Source organism: Anticarsia gemmatalis, chromosome 21, assembly GCF_050436995.1.
Source record: "Anticarsia gemmatalis isolate Benzon Research Colony breed Stoneville strain chromosome 21, ilAntGemm2 primary, whole genome shotgun sequence".
Classification (NCBI taxonomy): Eukaryota; Metazoa; Arthropoda; class Insecta; order Lepidoptera; family Erebidae; genus Anticarsia; species Anticarsia gemmatalis.
This window is the reverse complement of record NC_134765.1, coordinates 6,370,822-6,396,358: the sequence shown is the minus strand read 5'-3', so window position 1 is coordinate 6,396,358 and position 25,537 is coordinate 6,370,822. Positions and strand designations below refer to the sequence as shown.

At 34.2% G+C, this 25,537-nt stretch overlaps 1 protein-coding gene and 1 long non-coding RNA gene across 2 annotated transcripts in view; both read left to right on the top strand.

The window, feature by feature from the left end:
* Nucleotides 1-1,334: 1,334 nt before the first annotated feature.
* Nucleotides 1,335-25,537, top strand: part of LOC142982038 (uncharacterized) — a 51,362-nt gene continuing 27,159 nt past the window's right edge. The window contains exon 1 of the long non-coding RNA XR_012959959.1: nt 1,335-1,502. This is a non-coding gene — a long non-coding RNA (uncharacterized LOC142982038). The remainder of the gene's footprint in view (nt 1,503-25,537) is intronic.
* Sema5c (Semaphorin 5c) overlaps nt 12,637-25,537 on the top strand; it is a 37,949-nt gene continuing 25,048 nt past the window's right edge. Inside the window, exons 1-2 of the mRNA XM_076128308.1 lie at nt 12,637-13,081; nt 24,695-24,820. Coding sequence (XP_075984423.1) covers nt 24,721-24,820 — 100 coding nt within the window. The 5' untranslated portion in view covers nt 12,637-13,081; nt 24,695-24,720. The remainder of the gene's footprint in view (nt 13,082-24,694; nt 24,821-25,537) is intronic.

Here is a 25,537-nt window from a genome sequence, read left to right as displayed (position 1 = left end):
TGTCAATCTAACTTATACTTGGCAACGTAACATAATAAGCAAGTTAAACTTACATTTGCGCACAAACAAACACATACGTGAAGAATAGCTGTTTAATAATAAAATCGAATCAAAAACAAATAAAACGTATCGTTTTGTGAAGTTTTTACAAATCTAGAGAACGTACAATAGCCTTCAGTCCTACCACGGTCAAACTCATTACACCTCACTTCCATGTCGGATACAAACGTAATGTACTTATTGCACATATAATTATTTAATTATTTAGCTTCAGACCATCGCCACGCTATGATATCATTGATAATTGCATCATTTCCTTACGAAATTGCCGTTTAAGTGAATCGTTGTTTTTTGAAAGGATGAAGGTAAAAACTATTAATGTTTTGGGTCTAGGCTTTGATAAAATGTTGAAAGAAGATAAAAATAGACGAAATCTAGGTCGTAGCTTAATATACTACGCTATGCACGCTAATTGCTGGTCTACTATCTATTCTGGATAGAGTATTACATCCTTATCATACCTGAATTTCACATAGAATTTCTGTCACTTTATCTTTCGTAAGGGATAAGACCGACATTTGAAACCGAAACCATGTGTATACGTTATCCATAATAACTTATTCACTAATCTACTTGTGTACTTGATCATCAAGGGTATAATGTAGTGCCTTAAAAAAACACCGACCGATTAGAAGTCACCTGCTTTTTTTGATAAAATTGCACTTCGAAATAAGATTTATTGACAGGATGGAAATATTTTTTTTAGAAAAAAATCTTCAATATTAACTATTGTGTATATATACTATTCTAACTACGTTAATGTCGATGTGATGTACCTAGTCAGTATATGAGTTATGGGGTAAACTACTAAATCATTTTCCCCGATCAAATTGTAAACTCGCACATCAAAATATCCCGGTCGTAGTTCTTTCATGCCGAGCTTAGTGTAGCAGGAAACATTCTTTACGCAAAACATACTACCGTGGTCTTACCAGGATGACGGAGAACGGAATATAAGACGACTAGCATTCGTAAATCTGTTCTTATGATGATCAGAGGTCAGCATTATAATGTAAATGTTTAGAAAGCTATGCAAAATGAATGTTTTACTGCAGCAAAATATTACATGCAAGGTACATTCAGTCAGTATTCAGTAATATAGAGTCTGATCGCTACTATTAATCACTGCAATGATTGTATTGCACATTTATGAAGATGAACGTTTATCAAATAATATTGTTTTTTTTATCAATACTCAGTCGCGGGTCAGATTTGAATCTGTGACCATAGGTATTTATTTATTTGTTTAAGGAGGTGCAACAGTGCCTCGATTCTCTACTACTATCGACTACCGACAACCGAACTGACATCGAGAAATTTTGTATGAAAATCTGATCAGCGCCTCTGACGGGTGTCGTAGGAAACATTTTGGCAGTACATTCTAAATGTCAAAATTCTATAGCTAGCCGGTTGTCGGTAGTCGATAGTGGTAGAGAATCGAGGTACTGCTTATTCTTATTTTCAATATTATTAGTTAAGTTACAGATAGCCAATTACATGTCGCCACGTATAACATTTATATAATTGTTACACATCATACTAAACTATAGTAATCGCAGCATAAGTTAGATATACATAGTTAGACATCAGGCTTTGTCTGCTCAAATCATTTATTACTTAAACAAGAACCCTTTTGTGTATAGTGGTTTGGGTGAAAAATCAAAAGACAAACAGAATGTCAGTAGACAGAGGCGAAAAGAATTGCCTTCATAAATATTTGTAGAATGCACTGATATTTGCTGTTTACCTAGACGTGTGTGAACACGGATGCCATGTTTATGGAAGCACCTACGCTTCAAGTCAGTAACGTACACAGTCATGAGAAAAATATACCCGGATTGGTAATTAAAGACCTAAAAGCAAATATTAATTCATATGTCGGCACTGTAAATGAAATTCTTTGAACAGTACAAGGAATTGTAGAAGGCTTCGTGTAAAACAATATAAACTAATTGAAATTCCCTAAACCTTTTGTAAAATAAGGGCTAATAGATTCAGGGTTGGGCATATAGGGTCAGAAACTTGACTCTACATGATATCGGATTACTCTTTAAGATGCTAGCTATAAATGTTCTCATCATTTTTGTGGGACTATATTGAGCGCTCATGTTATTCAAAGTTGCAAAGAATCACTTAAAACCAGTTTTATAATAGACTTTAGCATTTAAATATAAGTACTAGTGCTTAATCATTAATCAGTAGTTATTTAAAACAATGATATAATACGATTTTAGCTCAGAAGTGCAAGTGCCTTGACCCAATAGCGAGGCCTCACGACCCGCGCACCACCGCGTTGTATAACCGTGGTTATGAACACGACTCGGTTCACTATCGGTATTCATATTTACTTATATTGTTAAGAAAATACAATGAGTTTATATACAATTTAATATAAAAGGTAAGCAAAGATATTGCGTTTAACCACATGATTATTACCGGCCCTACTTATTGAGGTTTATGTAGACGTTTACGAATTGATGACCGGTAGATAAGATACTGACACATAAAGTCACATTGCTAAGATTGAATTGAGCATTTTTAATTATTAACTTTGTTTTGATAAATAATCATTGAAACGCACGACGCTAAATATTGATAAGCAATGACTCTGTGGTTAATGGAAGTAAAAGGGACGATGAATGATAGATCTTTTTTGCAAAGTGCGATCGATAGCTTGCTCCAAACAATTAATATTAATGAATTGAAGTAGCAACCTGTTCATCGTGTGCTGCAGCTTAAAATAGACCAGAGTACACGAAGAAGGGTGACAAAGAACAGTGAAGTTCTACTGTACGCATTCAATTGCAGACAATGATCTATAATAGTTCCAACGATTGACGGAAGATTAGCGATATATGGCGAAGTATTTATTTAGCATTAGACATCTACGGATTGTCTTAAGTCGTATCAGATTACAAACATTCCACACTATCATGTAATCTCAGATTAACATAATTATGAAGCACAGATACATAAATTTGTAATCTTTGTTCGATTGTCAACGGCGCGGGCGCCGCGCGTCCCAAATACATCAATCGTCTCTATCAAATTTTGTTTAACAAATCTTAAATTTACTGCAGCTTTTATTATGATTTTATTGTCTAGAAAACATTTCTAATCAATTTTTTACAAGCGAATATTGGACACATGATTTATACGTCTATAAAGACGTTAGCACCACACAACGTAACAAAGCGGACGGACGTCGTCAAAACACCTACGAGTAATAAAACCCATGCCTCAGGCTTACAGAAGCGAAGTGAAACTAAACCTCCACCATTATAACCGGATCCCTAGTCTCAACACAGGCTGTTTCGCCGAACTAACTTTACTTGACCATGACGTATTTCTGATTTATTCCGCAGATCACGTTACACTGGTGGCACGCTGTAGAAAGTTGTGAGCTTACCATATCAAGCGAGCGGCTCCGACCGCCAGGTCCATATTAAATATCATATTTAATAATCATTTTATGGGGTAGGATAAGCAAACCTGATTATATGATCACGTTGATAAACTACAACGTGATGGCAATTAAGGATTTAAAATCTTACATAAGCTCCTTTTTTAATTAAGGACGTAGTAACGGAAGGTTTAGGTCATCCCAAAATGGAAAAATCAGGTTTAAAGTTTTAAGTGGGTACCAAATTAAACATTCAATTTACAAAATTAACTTGTATTAATTAAGAAGGGATTATTTTTTGGTGAAATTGAGAATTTTAATGTAAAAAATGTTGGAATGACACTTTCGTAGCATTAGTGTTTGCTAAGTGTTCATTAGATAGACGGGTTTTCATTAATGTAATTATAATGCAGCTTCTAACCGGTTGTGCTAGATTCCTTATTAGCTTCTAATTTTATGAGTACACGCTGCATTTCCGCACGGTTGCTTACGTCTAACCTATTTTGCTACCATGCCCTACAACGTTGAAGCTGATAATTTCATTCGTTCCATAACTAATACAAATCTGAATGTCTGTCGTTTTACACGCTCATGATCTAAAAGTCTAGAACGAATTTTATGCGGCTCTAAAAATGCATCCATTGAAATCAAAATGACAGGCATGTAAATTTACATTAAGTTTATTTATACCGCTTTGGGGCACGATTTAAATGTGGGGCAATATAATAAAACACTTACATTATCTTGAGTAGTGTTATTAATGAGGTGCAATCACGCTATGTCAATAAAGTCGGCACTTAGACTGGTGTTTACGTCACACAGTCTAGCAAATATCACGAAAACAAACTAGACAAACTGCTCTTTTTTATAAACTAGGTTTCAAAATTGCAGATGTAGCTTCATAATTAGAGTTTTAGAGTACCTATCAGCTCATAGCTCATATATAAGAAAGACATGTTCTGTCGTTTATCCCAGTGAAAAAGCTTCAACGAAAGCCCACAGGGCCCTTTCATTTTAAAGATAAGAGGATGAGACCTAAATAAAATGAATACTATACCTTTTACCATACGGGTAGGCAGCGACCAGAGAATTTTCTACAATCTTTACAAACTTCTCTCGTCTGATTCAGATTTAAACATATTTTCAGGGGAGTGAGTTCAGCCAATGGCAGATTGCATGTCTGCTACTCTCATAGCCTTATCTAATAACGATCTTTTAACTATCATCTCGATAAAAGACTTCCGTGGCTTTCATTAGTCAGATGGTGACCGATAATCTCTTAAATATTTTAATTAATTCTCCACGTATCATATTTCTGGTCACAGTTATGCCGTGCTAAGTTTTTGTTTAAAGACAATTAAACTAATCTTTTATTTTAATCTAAGTAAGAAAGTGGTTTTATTTTGTTAACCAAATATGAAAATAATGACTACACATTTTTGGATGTATATAATTTCTTTTGTTGTACTTTCTCAGCGTATTCGCTCTATTTATGCTTATTATATTATACATACGCATTGGCTATGTAAAAGACTTGTTTAACAAAATTACTACAATTGCCTTTTGTATGGTAGCGTGACTTGTATTTTGATGCAGTATTAACGGTAACGATCTGCGTGAAATCTTTAATGTGGAATGTTAATGAGATGAAGATAAAGCTGTCTTGAATGAAGGATTTTGTGGAAACACTTAATAATTTATAAAATTATAAGTACATGAAGAAATTTCTTTATCATTTGACGAATACGGTCTGTAGTAAGCAGCTTGAGCAACACTCTCGTTTTAAGTATTACATTCTAAATTACGAATAATTCATAATTATCATAGCAATGATTATGTCTTGCTATGATGGTGACTTGTCTTTACCTATATTTACTCAATAATAGTACGTAAATGGCTTTTATAATCGCTTATCTTCCATAAGTCGGGGAGTCTCATCGTTCTTTATCTTAGCCCGAAAGAGTAACACAAAAGTATTAATCGTAGTATCAAATTATAATAGTAGGTGTTGTTTGTCAATCCTACGTTGTAAATTGATCCTTCATGTTTAAGGGTGGGTACTGGATACTAAGCAGTTTTTCGCACCTTGTGATATCAAAGAGCTGAATAGAATAGACCTACTGGTGTGCAGATAAGCGTCAAGACAGACCGTCTGCGTCAGCGCATGATAAATGTGCTTGCTGTAGGTGAGGTCATTGTTTATGCCGCATTATGCTTCTCACTAGTTCCTGGTATTAAGATATGCCTGTATAATGTGCTAGATAACACTATCAAACTGCAATAAAACTGTGTTGCTTTTGTAAATATGTCTAAAGATTTTCTACTTTACGAATAAAAGTTGAATGTTTGGAGAACAACATGGTTACTTTAATTTTCTTCTTGAAGATGAAATAGGAAACCATTATAAACGATGAAAAAAATTATGATAGGTACAGATATTGAAAACACCAGTGCCCAAAATGCCCAATCTAGAATTCAAACCCAAGACTTTTTGTCTGAGAACATCTGATCACTACGAACCATTAAGCAGTCTACATCTTGTTAAAATATGTAAATGAACCACAAGTTTTTTTAATTCTTTAGGCCTTTTGTCCCACACTATACCAGAGCTACTATAAATCTTTTTACTACTCGTAACTATGGGAAAAAACCAATAAAATCAGTAGTGTGTAGATGCGAAAGAATATAAATAACGGATTTATTATTTGCAACATCCTCTAATCTTTTGCTTGACATTTTATGATCATGTGGGTGTAAGTTCGCTCTTTTGAATCCGAACTCCGAACATAGACAATTCCAGGTAGAAATACACAGAAATAGCAGCATCTTCGCTGTTTCAAGGTTGACCTTCTTTGTACGGTTTTTTTAGTTTTATTTGTTGTATTGGTCGTGGATTATTTATTGTAGTGTATTGTTTTTTTTATAACCACGTCTAGTTACTAGTAATGGCTTTATAGCTGTTGTAAATAGCATTTTTAAGGTTCCATCTGTAGTCTTTAAAAAATATGCATATAAGCCATTTTTAAGCTCGGTAGCATGTATGAGAGATTTTATCATAATGCACTTAAATTCTTTCATAATAGCGACAGTAGCTGCACTAAATTCCGCAGCAAATTATATCATTAAATATTAAACACCTTTATATACTTAAAGTGATTGTAATATTGAAAAAGTCACCAGTTTTATAAAGAGACACTTAAGTTCAACTTACGCGAATTAAAATATCAAAATTATATTCTTAATCCCTAAATGCCACCACATTTAAACAATTTAGCGAAATAATGACATAAACGGTGTCAAAATAAAAACTCATAAAGTTTGTGTACGTAACAATCGTGTAGTTGATACTTTTTGTAATAAAATACAGTAAAATATTATGTCAACATTACAGCCGGGTACGTAGGCCCGATGTTTTTATTTTATCGGACCACACGTATGGTCCTTGAGAAATAAGCACAAAAGCTGGCTTTGTGACTAAAATGGTATATGAGGTTACGATTGTGTGACCGAGTTCTACGGCGGTCAACCCGTTATTACTTCTACAAAGTGTTGTATTGTTACTAATTTTCCTTATGGACACGTTTTCTTGGAAAGAGGCAATCTTTTATACGTTTATTTAATGGTCAATCTTGTGTCAAAACTGTTCAAGTTACACGGAGGTCTATTTGTTTAACAACTGTCGCTTTTATAATAACAGAGGGGGTGGGCATTTCACGCAATCTCTGAAGTATGAACTCTTAACAAAATGGCTGCTCATATTTCCGGTTTGAACCAAAAATTTTGCATCGCTGAACATTTTCCGATCATCGAGTGCATTTGACTACGAATGACCACATTATCCCTTTTTCTGTTTTACTTTTATAGTAAAGTGTGAACATATTGTAAGTTATTTGTTTGTGCCTTGTGTAATGTAGTGTCATTGAGGTCAACGCAACTTACATAAATTAAAATTCTTTTGACGAGGAAATTGTCTCACGTTTTATTTATTGTTCCGTGCACATGATACACTTATATTGTTTTTGTTCATAATACTTATAATTCAATATTAAACAACAGGTATATAAACTATATTTTTTAATATGCCATGTGAACGTTGTAAATGGACATTCATAATTCCTCTTACTGGGTATAAATGTTAGGATGCTATCAAAACGATTTTTAATTAAAAATAAATATTACATCCATGATAAAGAAGAATTGCACGGCATTTTTTCAGATCAAAGGCCGTAGGCGCTTAGGCAGTGCGAATAGTTCACACGTATGTCGATGTCATATAAATTGGAAATTAATTTTTGAATAATATTAAAGTTATTGTTTTTCATATTGTAAATAATTATGACAATCCCTCATACGTTTAGTTCTGAGGTTGAAGCTCGCCACGGCAAATCGCGATTCCGTGGCTAATAGCACAAATGGAATCCTTATATAATTTTCCGTCTGTCCGTTCGTTATTCACACGTAACATGCAATTTAATGCTTGTTGGCCACGCTCTTGGAAGGTTTTTTTATTTAAAAGTCTAACCACACATTGTGTGTGATCATTACAAATGTTGGATTTAAAAAAACGAAATAGACGTACTGTTGTTTTCCGAAGTCAATTTATAACTTGATGATCTTATATAACGCGATGAGAAAAGCGGGTTTTGGTTTGAAGTTATTATAGAATTGTGTCCATCAAACCAAAATACAGTGATTAAATTCAATAGATCTCTGTAGAAGAATAATTTCAACCGAATATCTTTTTGCAAGAGAACTTATTTATAGGACATGTTGTCAACACTTTAATCACAGAATCATTCAACTATGTTACTGGTTATGACGATCGTCAATCTTCCAGTAATCGTGAGATCTTTACAAAAATGCAATATCTATTCGATACTTAACACAAAAATTTATATGAAGCTAATAGATAGTAACTTATAACATGCGTGTCCAAAACATTGCATTTAACTATTGTTGTTATTATGTAACCAGCCAATCATAGACGTATTTTCATTCAAAAACCTATAATTTAAAACTAGATTCTCATTCGAATTTGGAACTTTTCCCACGCATACTCGCGTGCTCCCAGTTGGCTGCCCACGCGCATCAAATGCCGTTACAGTTTGTACGTTGTCACCGAGATATTTCGACATCGGCCGTGATTTTCTCCGGTCCACGACTAATGTACACCATTATTTTACTTATCATACTCAGTATGTATTGTAAATCAATTTAAATTGGCCGTGTTTTTGTCATTAACCGTAATAGGAAGCTGTGTAAAGTATTGGTAATTTTAGCTACGTGCTTTAAACTTTTGATTGTGGTATCCAATTTTCAATCAAGTAGCAGTTGAAAATTGTTCGGATTGGTTCGCAACAACTGAGTTCGTGCGAATTATGTTGATGATTTTACGCTATGTTCTATTGTATGTCGAGGTATCTTACTATGTGCCTTCCCTGTTCGAATTTTACGACTGGCGTGGAATGATAAGCAGTGCTGATACCATCTATTTTACTACCGGCTCTAAGTTGAGGAATTGAGATTACTATTGATAACATAAGCTTAGATAATGTTTTATTTCTTTAGGCTTAAAGTTTACATAGAAACTTTTAGATGACAGTATTTTTTATTTTTACGTAAGGCTTGACTTAGGCTACAGGTAGGTAGTATTATGGACGAAGGTTTTATCAAACATGCTTCTGTAAGACCCTAATCAACTTCAAACATGTTTCTATTTATTTCAAACAACGTAAAACCAGTTAATCCATAAACTTAACTCCGAAGGGTAAACCTCATTTGATCCGAAAACAAACAAACTAAAAAATGTAAATGAGGCACTGACGCGAGCACAAATCAGGCCCAAGGTTACTCAACAAATTGGTATCGAGTTTCGTATCTTATCTCAGTGATGAGAGGCCTTGTGTGAGATTCAGTTCCGAACAGTTTACTGCGTGAACCGATAAGTGATAACAACAAAGATGGCCTTTGTCCTTATCAGTCCATGCGACTGCACCACGTCGCCACGCAGTCTGTACAAAAATTGCATTCATTCGCTATTAGGTCAACACCGTTACTCAAAAGGGACAAAAAACCTCTTGCGGTTATTTTGCAATATATTTTTTGTACAACAAAAATTGAGTTCCGATTTTATGCATAGGATTCTAGAAAAGGTGGGTGTTTTTGTGTTTAAAATTTAAATTACAGTGTGCTCACCAATAGATAAAAAGCGGTGGATATTTATAAAAGATCTTTGTATTTTTTTGTTAGTTTATATCGAAATAGATTTCAGTGTGATAATAGAAAGTAAAATAATCCAAAAAAATACTGAATTGAGTACCACGTTTTTGATCGTGTCGGCAGGAATATTTTACGTAGCAACTCAAAATGTTTGTGTCAAGTGTATTTTTAAAACCACCCCTTGTCACTCAGTAACAGGTTCACAGACTTGGGCCCCTAAAGATAAGACTGGTGGCAAAAAAAACGGTTCTCAGAGAAAAAAAAATAATGTTTCACGATTTTGTTCAACATTGTAACTCAGTGTGTTATCGAAAGTGTTCTTAATAAGAAAATTCCTTAAATGAATTCGTCAAGGCTTTATTGGTATGCTCCAGGCTGACTGACAGAAATGTTTTCATTATGTTTGTGCTAAATACTTAGTAATTTATCGATTTTGGACATCGTTGCACAAACTTTATAAAAGTCCTGTGTGACAACATGTACGGATGTCAAAGACGCGAGGTAGGTTAGTAAGGATCCGTACTAAGTGGCGTTATCTGGCCTAGTCCTACGGGTAAAAAGGGTGATTTTATGTATGTAAACTACGTAAGAATTTAGGAATGCAACTCATGATTACTTGTAGTATCGTATTGCCAAATCGAAAACATATTCTAATTGACTTTTAAATTGTTTTAATATAGGTAGGTAGGTACAATGACATATGCTGATTGACTTTAAAACTGCTTAAATATTCAATGAATTATAATAATATGTAGCGAACAAATTTATAGCTCCTATAAGTAGGTTCCAGTAACTTTATGTTGTGTTCGTGTATAAATAATTTTGTTATCGATTTTACACACATATTGTAACATGGTAAACAATCGAATTCTCCTACGCATAATAATATTTTATCGCTGAAACGTTGCACTTTAATCTTATCGGATAAAACCTAAGCTATGGGGACTGTTGCATATTGGTATGGTCGTAAAAATACTGATCCTTAAAATTGAAATACTGATTTTAGTTACTTTAACTTTTATGTGGCTATACTTATGTGCCTCAGTGCAATAGAAGTCAAGCGTAGGAAGGCTGTGTGAATGATCTACTTAAAATTGTAAGACACGAAATATGCAAATTAGGATTGTTTTTTACTTAGATACATGAATCAGAATACCTACAAACTTTTCAATTCGCAAAGTGCTCGCTCTGTATTTCTGAAAAACTCACATCATTTTTAACAATAATATGCTTGCCTTTCAACAAAATCATCTCAAACTCACGACATTCACAATTACCACAAATAAATCGAGAGCGTCAAAAGTTTGTTGTTTTTTAGAGCTTTCGCTTGTAAGTTAACTCTTTGAACAAAAGAAGAGCAAGAGAGAGAGAGAGAGAGAGAGATGGAAGGAGGAAAAATCGTATAAAAATAATTGCAGGATTTGCTGAATAAAAGATGCCTGAATTTTAATTAAGATGTCAAACTACCTACATCAAGTAGAAGTATTAACAATGTTGCATTATTTCACAGCTCGTGTATAAGTGTCAGATAAACTATCTACTAGATAAATTGACTAAATGTATGAAAACAAATACATTATTATACATATATGCTATTTTGTCTTAGTACAATAATAGTGTTATGTTAGGTTTATAGTAGGTACTATGTAGAAGGCCATGAACTTAGTTCACACCATAGATAACGGCTTCCAAGAAAAAGCCGTGTAAATAAAATGTATTAAAAATCAAGCTCCAGGCATTTTGTTGACAACCACCATTAACGATTATGTCTCATTATTTATTTATTTTAAAAATATCTTGTTTACAAAGGTTACTACCTACGGATACAAAATATTACATTATAATATCAAATAAGGGCCGTGTGGTCGAGTGTTGAGGCCAAAGTAATGTACTTAAGCGCTATTTACATATTTGCGGGTATTAAAAGTTATATTAACGTAGTGCGTGCTGTCGTAGTATATTGTTGTTATTGTAAATGATCCGAGTGTACTGGCCACCCACGTGAAGAATGCTCGTCAATATGTTGAAATGTCCATAATAATGCAGCACTTTATGTTTTAGTTATGTTTGAATTAAATAAATATACTTTTGGCCTCAAGCCGGTTCGAAGCCGTTTGTGATATTCGATTTTATGATAATAAACACAAAGATTTTTTTACTATAAAATGGCAACATTTAACATAAAAAATGTGAAAATAGCGGCAAAAGTAATTTATCTTATAAAATGTATAAAATGTGGGTTACTTACTAACCTCGAATTCAAAGCTAATACAAAAATCAAGCGCGCTACCTTTCTGAGCAATACAAAGCTCATGGGACTAGGGATTATCAGGAATAACATAGCAACGTATAAAGGAAGTTTGTATCTACCTGTTAAAGTTTCAAGTAACCATAGCTTAGAGCAGGCAGTCGCGGTCGGTGGCCCGTGCCTGCAAGGACGTTGGTGCGCGGGCGGAGGCAAACGTTCGACAACATCTTGACCAATCAGCGATCAGCGTTCTATGTGTGAGTGGGAACAGCGTCGTAAACTCTTGGCGGGCTTGACGTTGTAGTTATAATGTTGCCAGCTATTTAACGTTTGCCTGAATACATGGAATTTGTAGATGTGGCTTTTAAAAATATGAATCTGTTCAGAACTCAATTTAAAGTGAAAACTGTAATAACATTTTATTACTATTTTGATACTGATAGTAGAATAATTATTATTACTGAAGTAAGAGACGGAATTATTGAGCCGGATGTAGTCTACGAATTTCTATATAGTTTTTATTGATTGAATTACTTTGTGCCAACATAGCACTGCAATAAAATATTAGACTAAATCCTAATGAGGCACTAGATCCAAAATGAACTTATTTATTTCAGTATGATTCGGGGAAAATGTTATCTCTGCTGGCGATACCTACCTGAAGAGCGAGCGCGCGCATGCGTGCGTTGCATATTGTTTGTGTTTCCATTCACTCACACTGTTACGTCGCGTTGAACGTGGAAGTTGTGTGCGATGTTGTAAACTTTTGTTTTTTTTTTCGTATACAGACGACCACTTGTTTCTATGCCCACCGTTTACCTGCAAGTGTTTTAACTTTGTTGTTAACTGTGATCTTATTCGTTTCTCTCTCAAGTGTTCATATCTAGTAAAAGCAAACTTGTTAGATATAACGTCGAGTGAAATCTCTGTCGAGTGAGGTCCAGATGTTAGAGCAAACGGCAATAACCTCGTTTTGTGTCAACAAATAATAATAAACAGTGATCGGGACAAGTTACACTGTGTGTTGGGGACTACGGAACAAAAAGTGATGAATTAAAAGATGTTCTAAACTGGAAATCCAGGACGAGAATGGGTTTCGTTCGTTCGTTGAACGTGAATATTGTTGCGAACTCACCTACATAACATTTATGGTAAGTAAAAAGTTTTATGTCTTGTTTCGTAACTTACAACTTTATTTTTTCGGCCGTCGAGCCACTTTTGGAGATGTTGATGCGTTTTTTTTATTTATGTCTTACATTGCGAAGAAAGTTTGGTAAGGTTTTTTTCATGTAGGCGCGATGCAAAGGCGGTATATGCGGGTATGAGAAATTTGCAGTGGGTACCCTACCTCCGCACAAGACGCCTTGCTCATGGTGGTGTTAGCCCACACAGTTTATGAAACGACATTTTACGATTGCCAAACCTGTAGTGATAATAGTAGCACACTGCCGAGAACTGTTTGCGTAAATAAAACGGCAGGTGAAATATTTAACTATTTTATGTACACCTGTGCACAAGTAACTTGCTTACCTACATAATTTTTATGTCGTATAAATTAACTATGCACAGCAATTACTCAATTAACTCATTAATATTCGTGGGTATGTAAAATAATTAATTTTCTGCTAGGAGGATACGTCCTTGCTATTTGATTACGAACCTAGTCTCACTTGAGAATTGAGATCAAATTCAAGTTGTCTACAAAGTTGAAAGTAATTTTATATCCTTAGGAATTAAGATAGCCAACCTATCATTAGCGATACGATAGAAATTTATTTCATTATGTGGTTATTTGGTTAGGCCTCGGGCCTCGGTATTAAAATATTATCAACTTTTTAAATCAATTTTCGTAACTGATTTTGGTACCTATTAATAGGTACTTTCAATTAGTTCAACGGCTACTGTTGCCCTGGGGTTGCCAGATCGATTCTTAGTTGCGGCATTTTTTTCTTGATATTACAGTCCTATCGAGAAAAAATTGTCAATCATTTCGTTTTAAAAAAGAAACCAGGCACGAGTAACACGATAAAATAAGGATGTAGGTAGGTACTATTTAGTACCGACAGGGCGATTCTCAATCTTACCTACCTACCTATTTAGGTAGTAACTGCCTACTCAAGAAATCATAGGAAACCTTTTACAAAGAAGCATTTCTTAGTATAAGATAAGTGACCTGTTTTCCTCTTCTTGGAGCTTTAATTTAAATATCTGCCTACCGCCCTGTATGAATAATATGCATGTCAATGTTTAAAATTCGATTCAGGTGCTGTGTTCGACTTACGACATAAATTCGACGGTAAAAAAGTTACCTAACGTAGATACCTAGGTAGTTAAGTCAAGAAGCTCGAGAATAAATTACAATTAAGATGACTGTACTAGAAAGTCGGTAAAATATTTTGATAAGAAGATAGGCACTTAGGTCGGTAAAGGTACCGAAAGCCCCTTGTTATTAATCCGCACTTTACCATACTCTTACACATTGATCTTCGAACCATAGAGTGTTGCATATTTTAGTGTAAGAAAGTTTAAAAAGATACCTACCTAGTTCTACATTTTTTCTTTCTAAAGACACCTTCCGCGCTAACAATTGCTTTTGATAAATTAAATACTGGCAACTCTATTTTACCTGCCTTATACTAATAATACCTAGCTTTAGGCTATAATTGATTTAGAGGTCGTATAAAAACAGTTCCGTTCTTCCACGCACGTAGGCTGCGAGGGTCAAAAACCTTCCAGGCTGAATGGAACTGACCATAACATCATTAAGAGTAAAAAAGGTAGAATAACACCTTGGAAATCCCAGATGACTGCGAAGTTACAAGCGAGCTTAATCTCTTATGAATCAGCATCTTATTGGTGCTGGTTCAGTGTTTACTAATTAGCGAAATCCGTAGGTAAGTAAGTAAGGAAAGAGGCCTTAGAGTGGTTCTAAGATATGATTTCATCTGCAATAATTTTATAATCCTTATTTTTACTTTTAAGATGTGACTTGCGAAATGAAACTTGGATGGGTAGGTAGTAACTTCCTGAATACAAGACGACCAACCTTTAAATAAAAGTGCGTTTCAATTTGCGTCCAAATACTGCAATAAAGACCTGTACCTCGATTCTCTACCACTATCGACTACCGACAACCGGCTAGCTATCGACATTTGACATTTAGAATGTACTGCCAAAATGTTTCCTACGACACCCGCCAGAGGCGCTGATCAGATTTTCATACAAAATTTCTCGATGACAGTTCGGTTGACGGTAGTCGATAGTAGTAGAGAATCGAGGCACTGATACATTTTTTAATCTCAGAAAAAAAAAAGGATTGTCTGAATGTATTTTAACTGAATAACCAATATCTAAAGAAAATTTAACAATCTGAAAGTTCTACTCTGCACAAAGGTAAATGATAACCTTCCTCAGTAAGCCATCAAGTGTGCAAAAACAATAAAAACTACACCATCCGTGTTCGAGATTCGCGAACGGCGTGAAAAAATGACCGCTGGCCGGCGGAGCACGCGCTCCGTGCGTGTGGACCATCAGGCCATTAATTTAAGAAGATACCACCAATAAATGCAAATTGTTCCAACGAATATGGACCTGAATCATTACCAGTGTTGCAACACTATTTAGGCCAAGATTATTGATACCAAGTTTTGATTGTAATCAATTAACTGTACGAATGTATTGTTTGACTGAGCGTAGGAAGGCGCCCGTTAGCTAAAGTTTACTAATTAGAGATATTACTTACAGCCTTCGTAGACACTTAATTCGGAGAACTAGCGAAACAATGTCATTGGAAAACGGTACAGAAAGCTTGTTTTATAGCAATCTAGGTAGCAGATTGTGTTGCTTAAACTTCTATTATGTAGAGTTAAATAAACAGCTCATGTGTGGGCTGTTAGTCTTTGAAATCGATTTGATATGTCAAAGGCTATTGAGACGTTGATAACAGGAGTTAAAATTCAGGGCCAATTAAGGGTCAAATGCTACAAACATTTACTTAAAACTTATCGCAATGTTATGAAGATATACCGTCATATTTAGAGAAGAAACGAACAATCATTGCGTTGTACTAATGCGTATTGTTACGGATCATTATCTCATACTGGTTTCAACATCTTGGGTTCAAAATACGCAAAGTATAATTGGATTTTTCTGTTGAAAAAATTTGCCATAAGCCCGAGGTTAGTACTCCGCCCAATATGTATGGCAATAGATTGGTTTCCAATGCAAAAAAGATAAGATTGATCGCCGGTAATTGAAGGCCTATTTATTCTCGGAATCTCAGCCTAAACCAAAGATTTTTTTACGCCAAATTTGATTCTAAGTTCTGGGAAAACGGTTTTTTTATAATGTAAAGTTTTATTATAGAAATAAACCCTTTTAAAACATTCATTTGACTCAAAAATATGTTTACTTAATCTATATGCCAAGGACTTAAGGTGAGAATTAAGACACAAAACTACCACTGTGGTATCATAAACAAGTGTCGTTAAATTACAACTTAATTGCAATTTACAACAACATTTTGCAATTAGTAGCTTAGCGCTAGTTTGTAACTAAATCATTAATTTCGCCAAATATTTCAATTTGTAACCTACAGCCAAATGTAATGGCGTCAAAGCAATCGAGCATCGAAACTCAATCCTCTGTCGAACCACACAAGAGCTAATAATATACTAAACAAGTGCCAGTACATGTTTAGTCTGACCGTTAGCTCATTACGGGTTACGGCCAGTTTTGTACACATTTCTGCGAAACATAGCCTTTACAACACGCTTTAAATTAATATTTACTGAACATATACTATTATACATAGAACGACTTATAACATGCTGTGTTTTTAGGTTTTTATTGATGTTGTGTTATGATATTCTTGAGTTATAGTTATGGTTCCTTAAAGTGCTGATATCTAGTTCTTATAAAGTGTACAAAAACCTTTTAGAATCTATGAATGTATCCTCATAAAAATTTCATTAGGTGCTGTTGGCTCCTACAATCTACTTACAATCAGTAATGTATGTCTTAAAGCTAGGGATATGGCATCATCTACGCTCGGCATGCGGATCGCTGTTTGCAAAAAGTGGAAAAAGTACGAAGCTACCGTCCATCCGGTGGATAATGCGGATAATGCCTTAACTAGATGTCTTGGACGTCAATCGCGCGAAGCATAATACATACAACTTTAGAACCGGTGTGCTGCTTTTGAATTATTCCTTCGACTTACACTTACAATATCGATAAGAATACGCCTAAAAGTCTTAAAATTCGTTAAACGTTAATAATATTTCATTTCCGTTAAGAAACACCACTTGAGCGAGTATACTTTGGGTCCTTAGCTTTACATAATTATATTTTTTTATTGCGTGCGCGTGGTGTGCGTGATTTCCACTCTCAAGCACTGATATGGTGCGTAGTGATGCGACGTGACTTTAAAATATGTTTTAAAAGTGATTACTTTATTAAGAAGTCAAGTTACATTCGGAAACAAGTTTGCGGCAACATATTTGCATATTACAACTGGTAATATTTATTCAGGACTTAATCGATTCACCGTAATTTTTTACTTGCATAACTTAATTTCAGAAAGCTATCGTCAACATTTTGTCAACGAAAGAATACCGACAACATTTAACAGGTTTTACGTAAAATTATAATTTTAATTGCTCATAACTTCTTGTTTTTACACGAGATTACTTCTAAACCAATTTTACGGCAGTAAACACGAATCCTTAAAATAAATTGTATTGTATATTTACGACGAGAGATAAAACAAGTCCCTTTGGCTTGCCGAGACCACATCACTATAGAGTTCAAACCTTAGTACGTATTCCGAGAAACAGTAGCTTTCTTGTTTGCGGCCGCGCTTGCTGTAGCGTGCCTTCAGAGGGCCCATTGTTCCTGTATAATAGTTATGTTATGTTTCAGTAGTGTTGTACTGTTTACGTTTTGTATTGCCAACGCGAGGACCGGCACGTAGCACTCAGTCCGTAATATGATGTAGTATTACCTTATCTCATTGTTTGTACACTTGACAATAAATCGATTTCAGTATCGGAGAAAATATAGTGACAGATATTTATTGTATGTTAATTATTACTAGCGTAGCATGACACTAATGATCTCTACTCTTTAGAAGAAAAAGCAGAGGCTTCCGAATTGGCGGTCAATCATAAGTACTCGGCTGCTATCGGCCAACGACAAACGCTTTAGTGGTGTTAGGTCCTTTATAAGGAAGAAATTTAATTTGTTTCTTCCGTCTTTGGCTAATTGAGTCATAGTTATATTACTAATCTAACAAAACTGATGTTATTATAGGCAGGCAAATATAGTTTTGATTCTTCATTTCTTTACGTTTATCAGAACCCTATGAAGTAAATAACTGAAATACCTGAGTCTATGTGTCCTATTAGAGATAGAAATGTAAATTTCGTAAGATTCTTAGATTACAAAAGTCAATAAGTATTCCATATCATTATTATTTACCTCATTGCAGGTGTTATTTACTTTCATATACCGGCTTAAAGATTTCGAAATGAACTGAACACCTCCTCTATTTATTTTGAAAGTATTTATAATTTAGATAAGATATATTTATCAGTTCAGTTTTACTCCTACGTATTTGATAAATAAACTTTACACTTGCCGTATCAATGTAGGTCGATTTCGGTACGTTACTGCTTTATCGATAAATTATCAATCTTAAACGTTTTAAAATTGTTTACTGAGTCAACAAGTTATAAGATAGGGCAAGTTCAAAAACATATTTGTGGAAGAAAGTGCACTTACTACACGTTTTATTTTAAAGGTTTTATGTCATTTTAACCAACTGGCTGCCAGGAGATAGCCACTGCAAAAGATTTGAATAAAACTGGAATTTAAGGGCCTTTTCCCAGCAATGGGATATTCATACGAGGAGGGCTAAGGAAATAAAAAACGTTTTGATCGTCAGGGCATCATATTGGCCAATTATTGACGATACATAATATCATCAGCATACTTGCTTACATGATTATGTCATATATATAGGTAGGTAGGTAATTCGTAGAAAATAACATTGCAATGGCTTTATAAATTGCAACTATGTTTTATTAGAAATAATATTAGTATAGATACACGTGTCGTATGTTTCGTAAGTACTTACTTTTATAATCATGATTTTGTATAGTCAGCGAAAATAAATTGAAACGGGGATTCCCAGCAAATCCACCTGCCTAATTCCAAGTACCTAGGTAGGTATCTAGTTTTTATGATTAGTAAACTAATAAAATGTTGGTCAGCGATTATTGCAGACGACTGTACTAATTTATAATAGGTTATTGCCGGTCACTATATGACTGTTTAATAGCGCTCTCAGAAATATAGTTACCGGGAAATTTGCACAACTCCTCAACTTAGGTTAATAGTTTTCTAGAACAATACAAGCTATCCTTAGAAAGCGATTTCGTAGAATTAAGTAATCTTAAAGGGTACTTATGAATTTATCAAGGCTATTATATTATTAGGTTTATGTTAGAAAGTATCTAAATATAGTACTAAATAGCTTATTGCATGATTATTATTATACGACCAGTGTGAATGTGGCTTTCTCTGCTCGTTTGATAGTAGTAGCCTTGTTATTTCATTGTTAGCTGGGTAATAAACAGCATTGTTGATTAGATATAACATAAAGAGCACTTGTTATACATGGAATTATTATGAACACCGCAATTGTTATAACGATAAGTTATAAACATACTTACTTTTTAGGCGTAGGCATGCTCTATGAAATAGAGGGACATATATTCGTATCACGTCTCTCAGTTCACAAGCAGTGTACGTCAAATTGATCGTCACTATTAAGTACATTGCTGCTTTGACGTAACGTGTTAATCACTATAATCTAAGGGAAAACAATGTACAGAATAGTGCCTTAAAAATTGTTGCCAACTGTGATAGTGATAGCTCCCATAAATAACTCAATATACGAGCAAACATTGTCATCGATGGTATGATTTGATTATTATTAAAGCTACTGTAATTTCTGCCCTATTTCTCATATTTACCTAACTCTATCAGTGACTTATCGCCAAATATTTGCGAACTACCTTACATGTAACAGCCGCGCCTAAAAAATACGGAAGCGGTACGTATCAAAATAACTTCATATCTAAGATACGAAATTAATGAGCACTCAATATGTAGGTCGGAGTTATTGAACCTACTTGAGATATAAACGCTTCTTCTGTTATCTGTTACGGGCCGTTTAAAAAATATTTTTAGTGACTCTGCTACTAATAAATCAATTAGGTAATTGCGCAGACGCCTTGTCTCGATATAAGAACGATACTCGCGCATGTGTTACGACTTTAATATATTTTGTCAACGTTATTTTGATAATGTAATTTAATTCAGGCAGATGAAATCCATAAAGCTCAAAAAAAATAGTGGCATGCTCAATTTAACTTGGGACTAGAGACTAAAAATATTATTTGCATATTAGGTAATGGAATTAAATATCGTGTGTAAGCACTACAATCTAAAATTCAAGGTGCTTTAAAAATACTTTCATCATGTATTTTAGTCCCTTCGATATTGACATTTAAGTTCTAAAATCTTCTTTCTCATGAATAATCGTTAACCACGGTTAATGTTTATCTGCGTTCCTGTCATTGAAATCCTATTTATTGAAACATATTAAGTAATTACTGACTCTTAGTTAATTGAGAATTCTAGATGACAAATAGCAACTGGAGCATATTAAGTAAACGGATAGTTTTCTATTAGCTAGTCTAGTTTATTTATAGTGGAAGTTTGTCGCATGACTGGGTGAGATTCCTGCAGGCAATAACCTAGCTTTATCAGACCATTCCGACTTCCGACTGTGCCACGACGGAAACTATTGTCCCGGCTATTTATGTGATTGACAGCTGTATGACTAAAGATGGTCATTAGAATTCTAGGTCTTGACTGCATAACATACGTACTGAACTAACTAATATTCAAAACTACAGTTTTAGCTTTAGGAGAATTTCGTTATGCTAGAAATCTTCTTTCTCCGAGTGATCTCTACTATTTGCCGATATCTTGAGTAAAGTCGAATTTTACAACCTGATTGTAAATAATTAGGGATGCACTTTAGTCTGCATGCATCTCCAAGCAACGTGTCAACGGGGAATCTTACCCAGAATCTGCGGTCGACCACAATCAAAACGGCCATATGCTTTGGCTAGCTAGTTATTTATCAATGTTATAATAACTAAAAACAATAAATCTATTACCATTTACAGTGACTCATCGTAATTTCCCTGCCTCATTTCGTCTTAATATACCTAGGCGCCTATTTTGGCAAACCTGTGCACTTCAACACGGTCTTGTTAGAAACGAGAACAGTTCATCGAATGCCTAGTCATGATTATGTAATCAGTTTTTATAATCTCACTCCATTATTACTAAGTATAAGTTCAGTGAGTAATTTCAGATATATTTTGGACCAACTCTAGTTATGAAACAATCAAATATTTGCTCCTTAAGTTATTGAGCGTGTTAGTACCATTGTTGTTCTTTCTCTTTGACCAAGATCGTAGATTTTTGGCGCAAGTTTGTTTCATAATGCTTGATATCCTGTCCTACGATGCTATTTATAAAAAAACGGGTGTAACGGTATGGCAAAATTAATAACTGACTTATTCTTAATTTTGCCATACCGTTGGCAAAATTAAGCTTCGAAATTTAATTCAGCTTCCAATTGAAGTAAGAGACTAAGAGGTTATAGACTCAGACTCTTTCTATCTTGTCACTACAATGTGTAACCAGGATTTTAAAATAGTATGTCGCCCGAATCACGCATTTACCATCACCACGTTTTCATGTCTGACCCTCTGAATAGACGTTAGTAATGGTACTAATGATGTCGTAACATTCAAGAAGAAACGATTAACACTACCGTGATACATTGAGCCTTTTGATATATTTACCTTACATAGCAACCAAGAGAAAGTCGCCACACTCGACAAGACCACAATAGAGTTTTTCTATTATCCAACTTACGAGTCTTTAGTCAAAACTAAGGTTAAGTTCAGTTCAGATTGTCGAATTAGCACAGTCGTGGGATATTTCTTGAGGCTAAGAATACACTGGCTATTAGCAATTTAATACTATTTATTATTTATAGCATCGCATAAGTCAGAAGTTGTTACGCATGTCAATGATTTTTCGATAAGCACAGACAGGTGGTCGCTTTTTGTACAGCAAAAAAGTTAAGTAATATAATATGTACACGGGTACAATCACAGGCAATTTAGTTTGAATACATTACCATGTTATTAATTTGAAAAGTTAACTTGTTCATTAATTGTATGTACATAGAAATCCACTTAACTGTTGAAAGGGAATTCGCAGTAAATTTGAAGTGAGTCGATTTGAGTCGAGAAATATTTGAAGCTAAGAATACTTATCATCGATAACTTGAACGTAATGTACAAACCGTATAACTATTTATTCATTTAATGGACAATATTAATGGTAAAATTTGTTTATCATTAGGTAAATTTTGTCAGATCTTTCACACAAATTGTATAAGAATTAAAATGAACACAAGCATGACTTACCATAGGGAGCATATTTTTAACAGCGGTAATAGGACTTTTGATACTTGAACTCTTAAAACAATAAATAAATAGTATTTGTCGTAAGCACCTCGGAGCTTCCCGCTCTTAATAATCACTTCGTTAGAACAAGTCCCTGTCCATCCTAACGATGTCCATCCGTTCATTCAATGCATAGTGCACACAATTACACAGACACAAAAACATTTCATCGCTAAATACCGTCCAAGACATTTCTTTGACAGGATCTTTTGTTTTTATTTCGCTAAGGGCAGACGCACACAATTAACTTTTTGCCGATCACCAGTTCCGTCCATTGTTCGGTTTGTAAAGTACACATCTGTGAGGTTGCAAGTGTGGTGTTTGGTGACACATGGCCGCTTCATGACCTTTTCAAACCAGATATTTAAAGGATTTAGTCTTTTTTGTTCTAGCTTTGTACCATTCAAGTATAAATCTTGTATAGTTTATACCAATTTATCTGCGTGCACATTCAATGATTTTGCATTTTTTGTTCCCCGATTTAAAGGTTCCCTTTATAAAGTGAAAAGAGGATTGAACTGTTTACAAGCACATTGTCGAAAGCTGTTCTTTACTAAAGCTCTTATTGGTAGAAACGTCATTCTTCTCTACAAGTTTCATCATTTTGTCCCTAATTTTACTATCCTTAGAAGAATTAAGCTTAAAGTACTTTTCACAAAAATTAAATAAGTTTAAAAATAGTTCACGTGTACACGGTCCCTAAGGTCTTAACTAGTGTCAACGACTCACTATCGTGCGTGGTCACCCAGCATTATGCCTAAGTGGAACGTTAAGCTTCACAACTAAACCTAGATACGGCACTGACAGACATATAGACAAATGGACTTCAATTGACAGCCATCGATAAAATGTTTGAAGAGAATTAAAACCAGTTTAGTGATTCACCGTCAATATAACGGAGCGTAAGCAATTAAATAAATTGATTTAAATGCGATATTCTAAAGAGTAGAGAGAATAATCGCGTGAAATGGTCAGCCAGAGAATAGACACATGTTATGTTAGTGTTTTTATGGTACTTTTATGTTCATTTTATTCCGTTCTAATCGTTTTTCTTTAGGTACAATTTTATAGTGAGCCTTACGTTGCGGTAAAAGTATTACTGGTTTAAAGGTAGAGTCATTTTGCAGGATTTTGGTAGACAAGGTATGGGAATTCCTAAAAAAAACTAAATAGGTATCTACTTAATATCAAAACGACCGTAATTCAAAGGATATTACACATTTTAGACTTCACATTATTTAAGACATAATTGCTTTACAAAATTATTAGAAAATAATTTATACCTCTGTATTAATTTTAATGTTTTCTATTAACATAAACACGTTGTTTGGCTTTCTGAGGATGTAGATAATAAATATTGCAAATTGAATATGTAAAACCATTTTGAGCAATCTTATCTCGTAATAGTTATTTATTTCACCTGTCACAATAAATCGTTATAGAACACACAGATCTCTATGTAAATTGGCAGTTTTGGTCAAAACCACTATGTTTATTATTGTCTAACTTTATATATATAATATATGTCTTGATTGTCGTGACCTATGACATAACACCATGGTTTTCTTCGCTTGTTAGTTGTACGAAACATAATAATTAAAGTATTGTTAGATGTCGTAAAAATGGTGAATTGAAGAGTGTTATTTGTAGTATACGTTCGTGTAATCTTTGAAAGAAAATATGTTGATATGCCGTAATACTTGATCAAAAAGGAGCTACTAAATTATTTTATTATTATAATATTTCTTTAAGAACTTGTTATACTCATAACTATATTCAAATTAATTTGTATTACAATGAACACTGTTCATAATTTTAAAATTCACGATACCTTATTCGCTACCCGATGTTTCGACCATGTTACGACGTTGAACGACCGTTTAGCAATTTAGCATTATACTAGCTGACACGACAAACGTTGCTGTGCCATATAAAAAAAAAATGTGTCACTTAGGTGTATGAAAAATAGATGTTGGCCGATTCTCAGACCTAGTCAATATGCTCATAAAATTTCACGAGAATCGGTCAAGCCGTTTCGGAGGAGTATGGGAACGAAAACTGTGACGCGAGAATTTTATATATTAGATTATATAGAAGTTATTTAAGTATATGCTTATTAAGTATATTTTGTTTTTGTTACAGATATAAACAGAACATTATAATTCAAGATGCGGGTAGTGGTGTATAAAGTAGCAGCACTGATACTGCTCAGTGCCCTCAGCGAGGGACAACTGCCAGAGGATGACTTCAGGATAATAAATAAACAAGGTAAGGCACGATACAAAATGATTTATTAACCCTCGCATGACATGTCTCTCGGGAGAAGGGAGAAAGAGTTTTAGGGGACTTAAGATTCTCATCTCCAATACATAATTTTTCATACTACATCAAGTCAAGCCCCCCAGCACTTAAGATTAAAGTCCTGAACTTCAAATACGATCTTTTCTCTAAAACCTCAAATTCTTGAATTTGACTTCCTGGTTTCGTTCACTTTATTTATCAGACACCAGCTTATAAAGCGCCCGTTTAATGAAAATAATATTTATTGTCTAGTAAAAAATGCTCAAATAAAACTAAATTAAGCGACATTTAAGTCTAATGCTGTCATTACTCCGACGTTTATTGTAGCGATATAAATAACTTTAATTTAAGTGTCGTTTTAGTATAGTATAGTATGTAAAGCATTAATATAGCATCTATCCCAACTGCACCAACACGTTTCATTCCCATGTAAATTATGATTTTATACCACAAATCCGACAGTTTACATTAAAATCTTATTAAAACAAACACGAACATTCGCATCGTATTAACATTCACGCATCAATGTTTATTATATCTTTCGTTAATTTGTTTATACTGCGCTGTGGAAATAATCAACGGATGGTTATGGCTTAATCGCTCGCTCTCTGTAAACATTCACACACATGATTGATTTACAACAATAAAGAGATTTCATTGAAGTGAAGAAAGGAATGTATAATA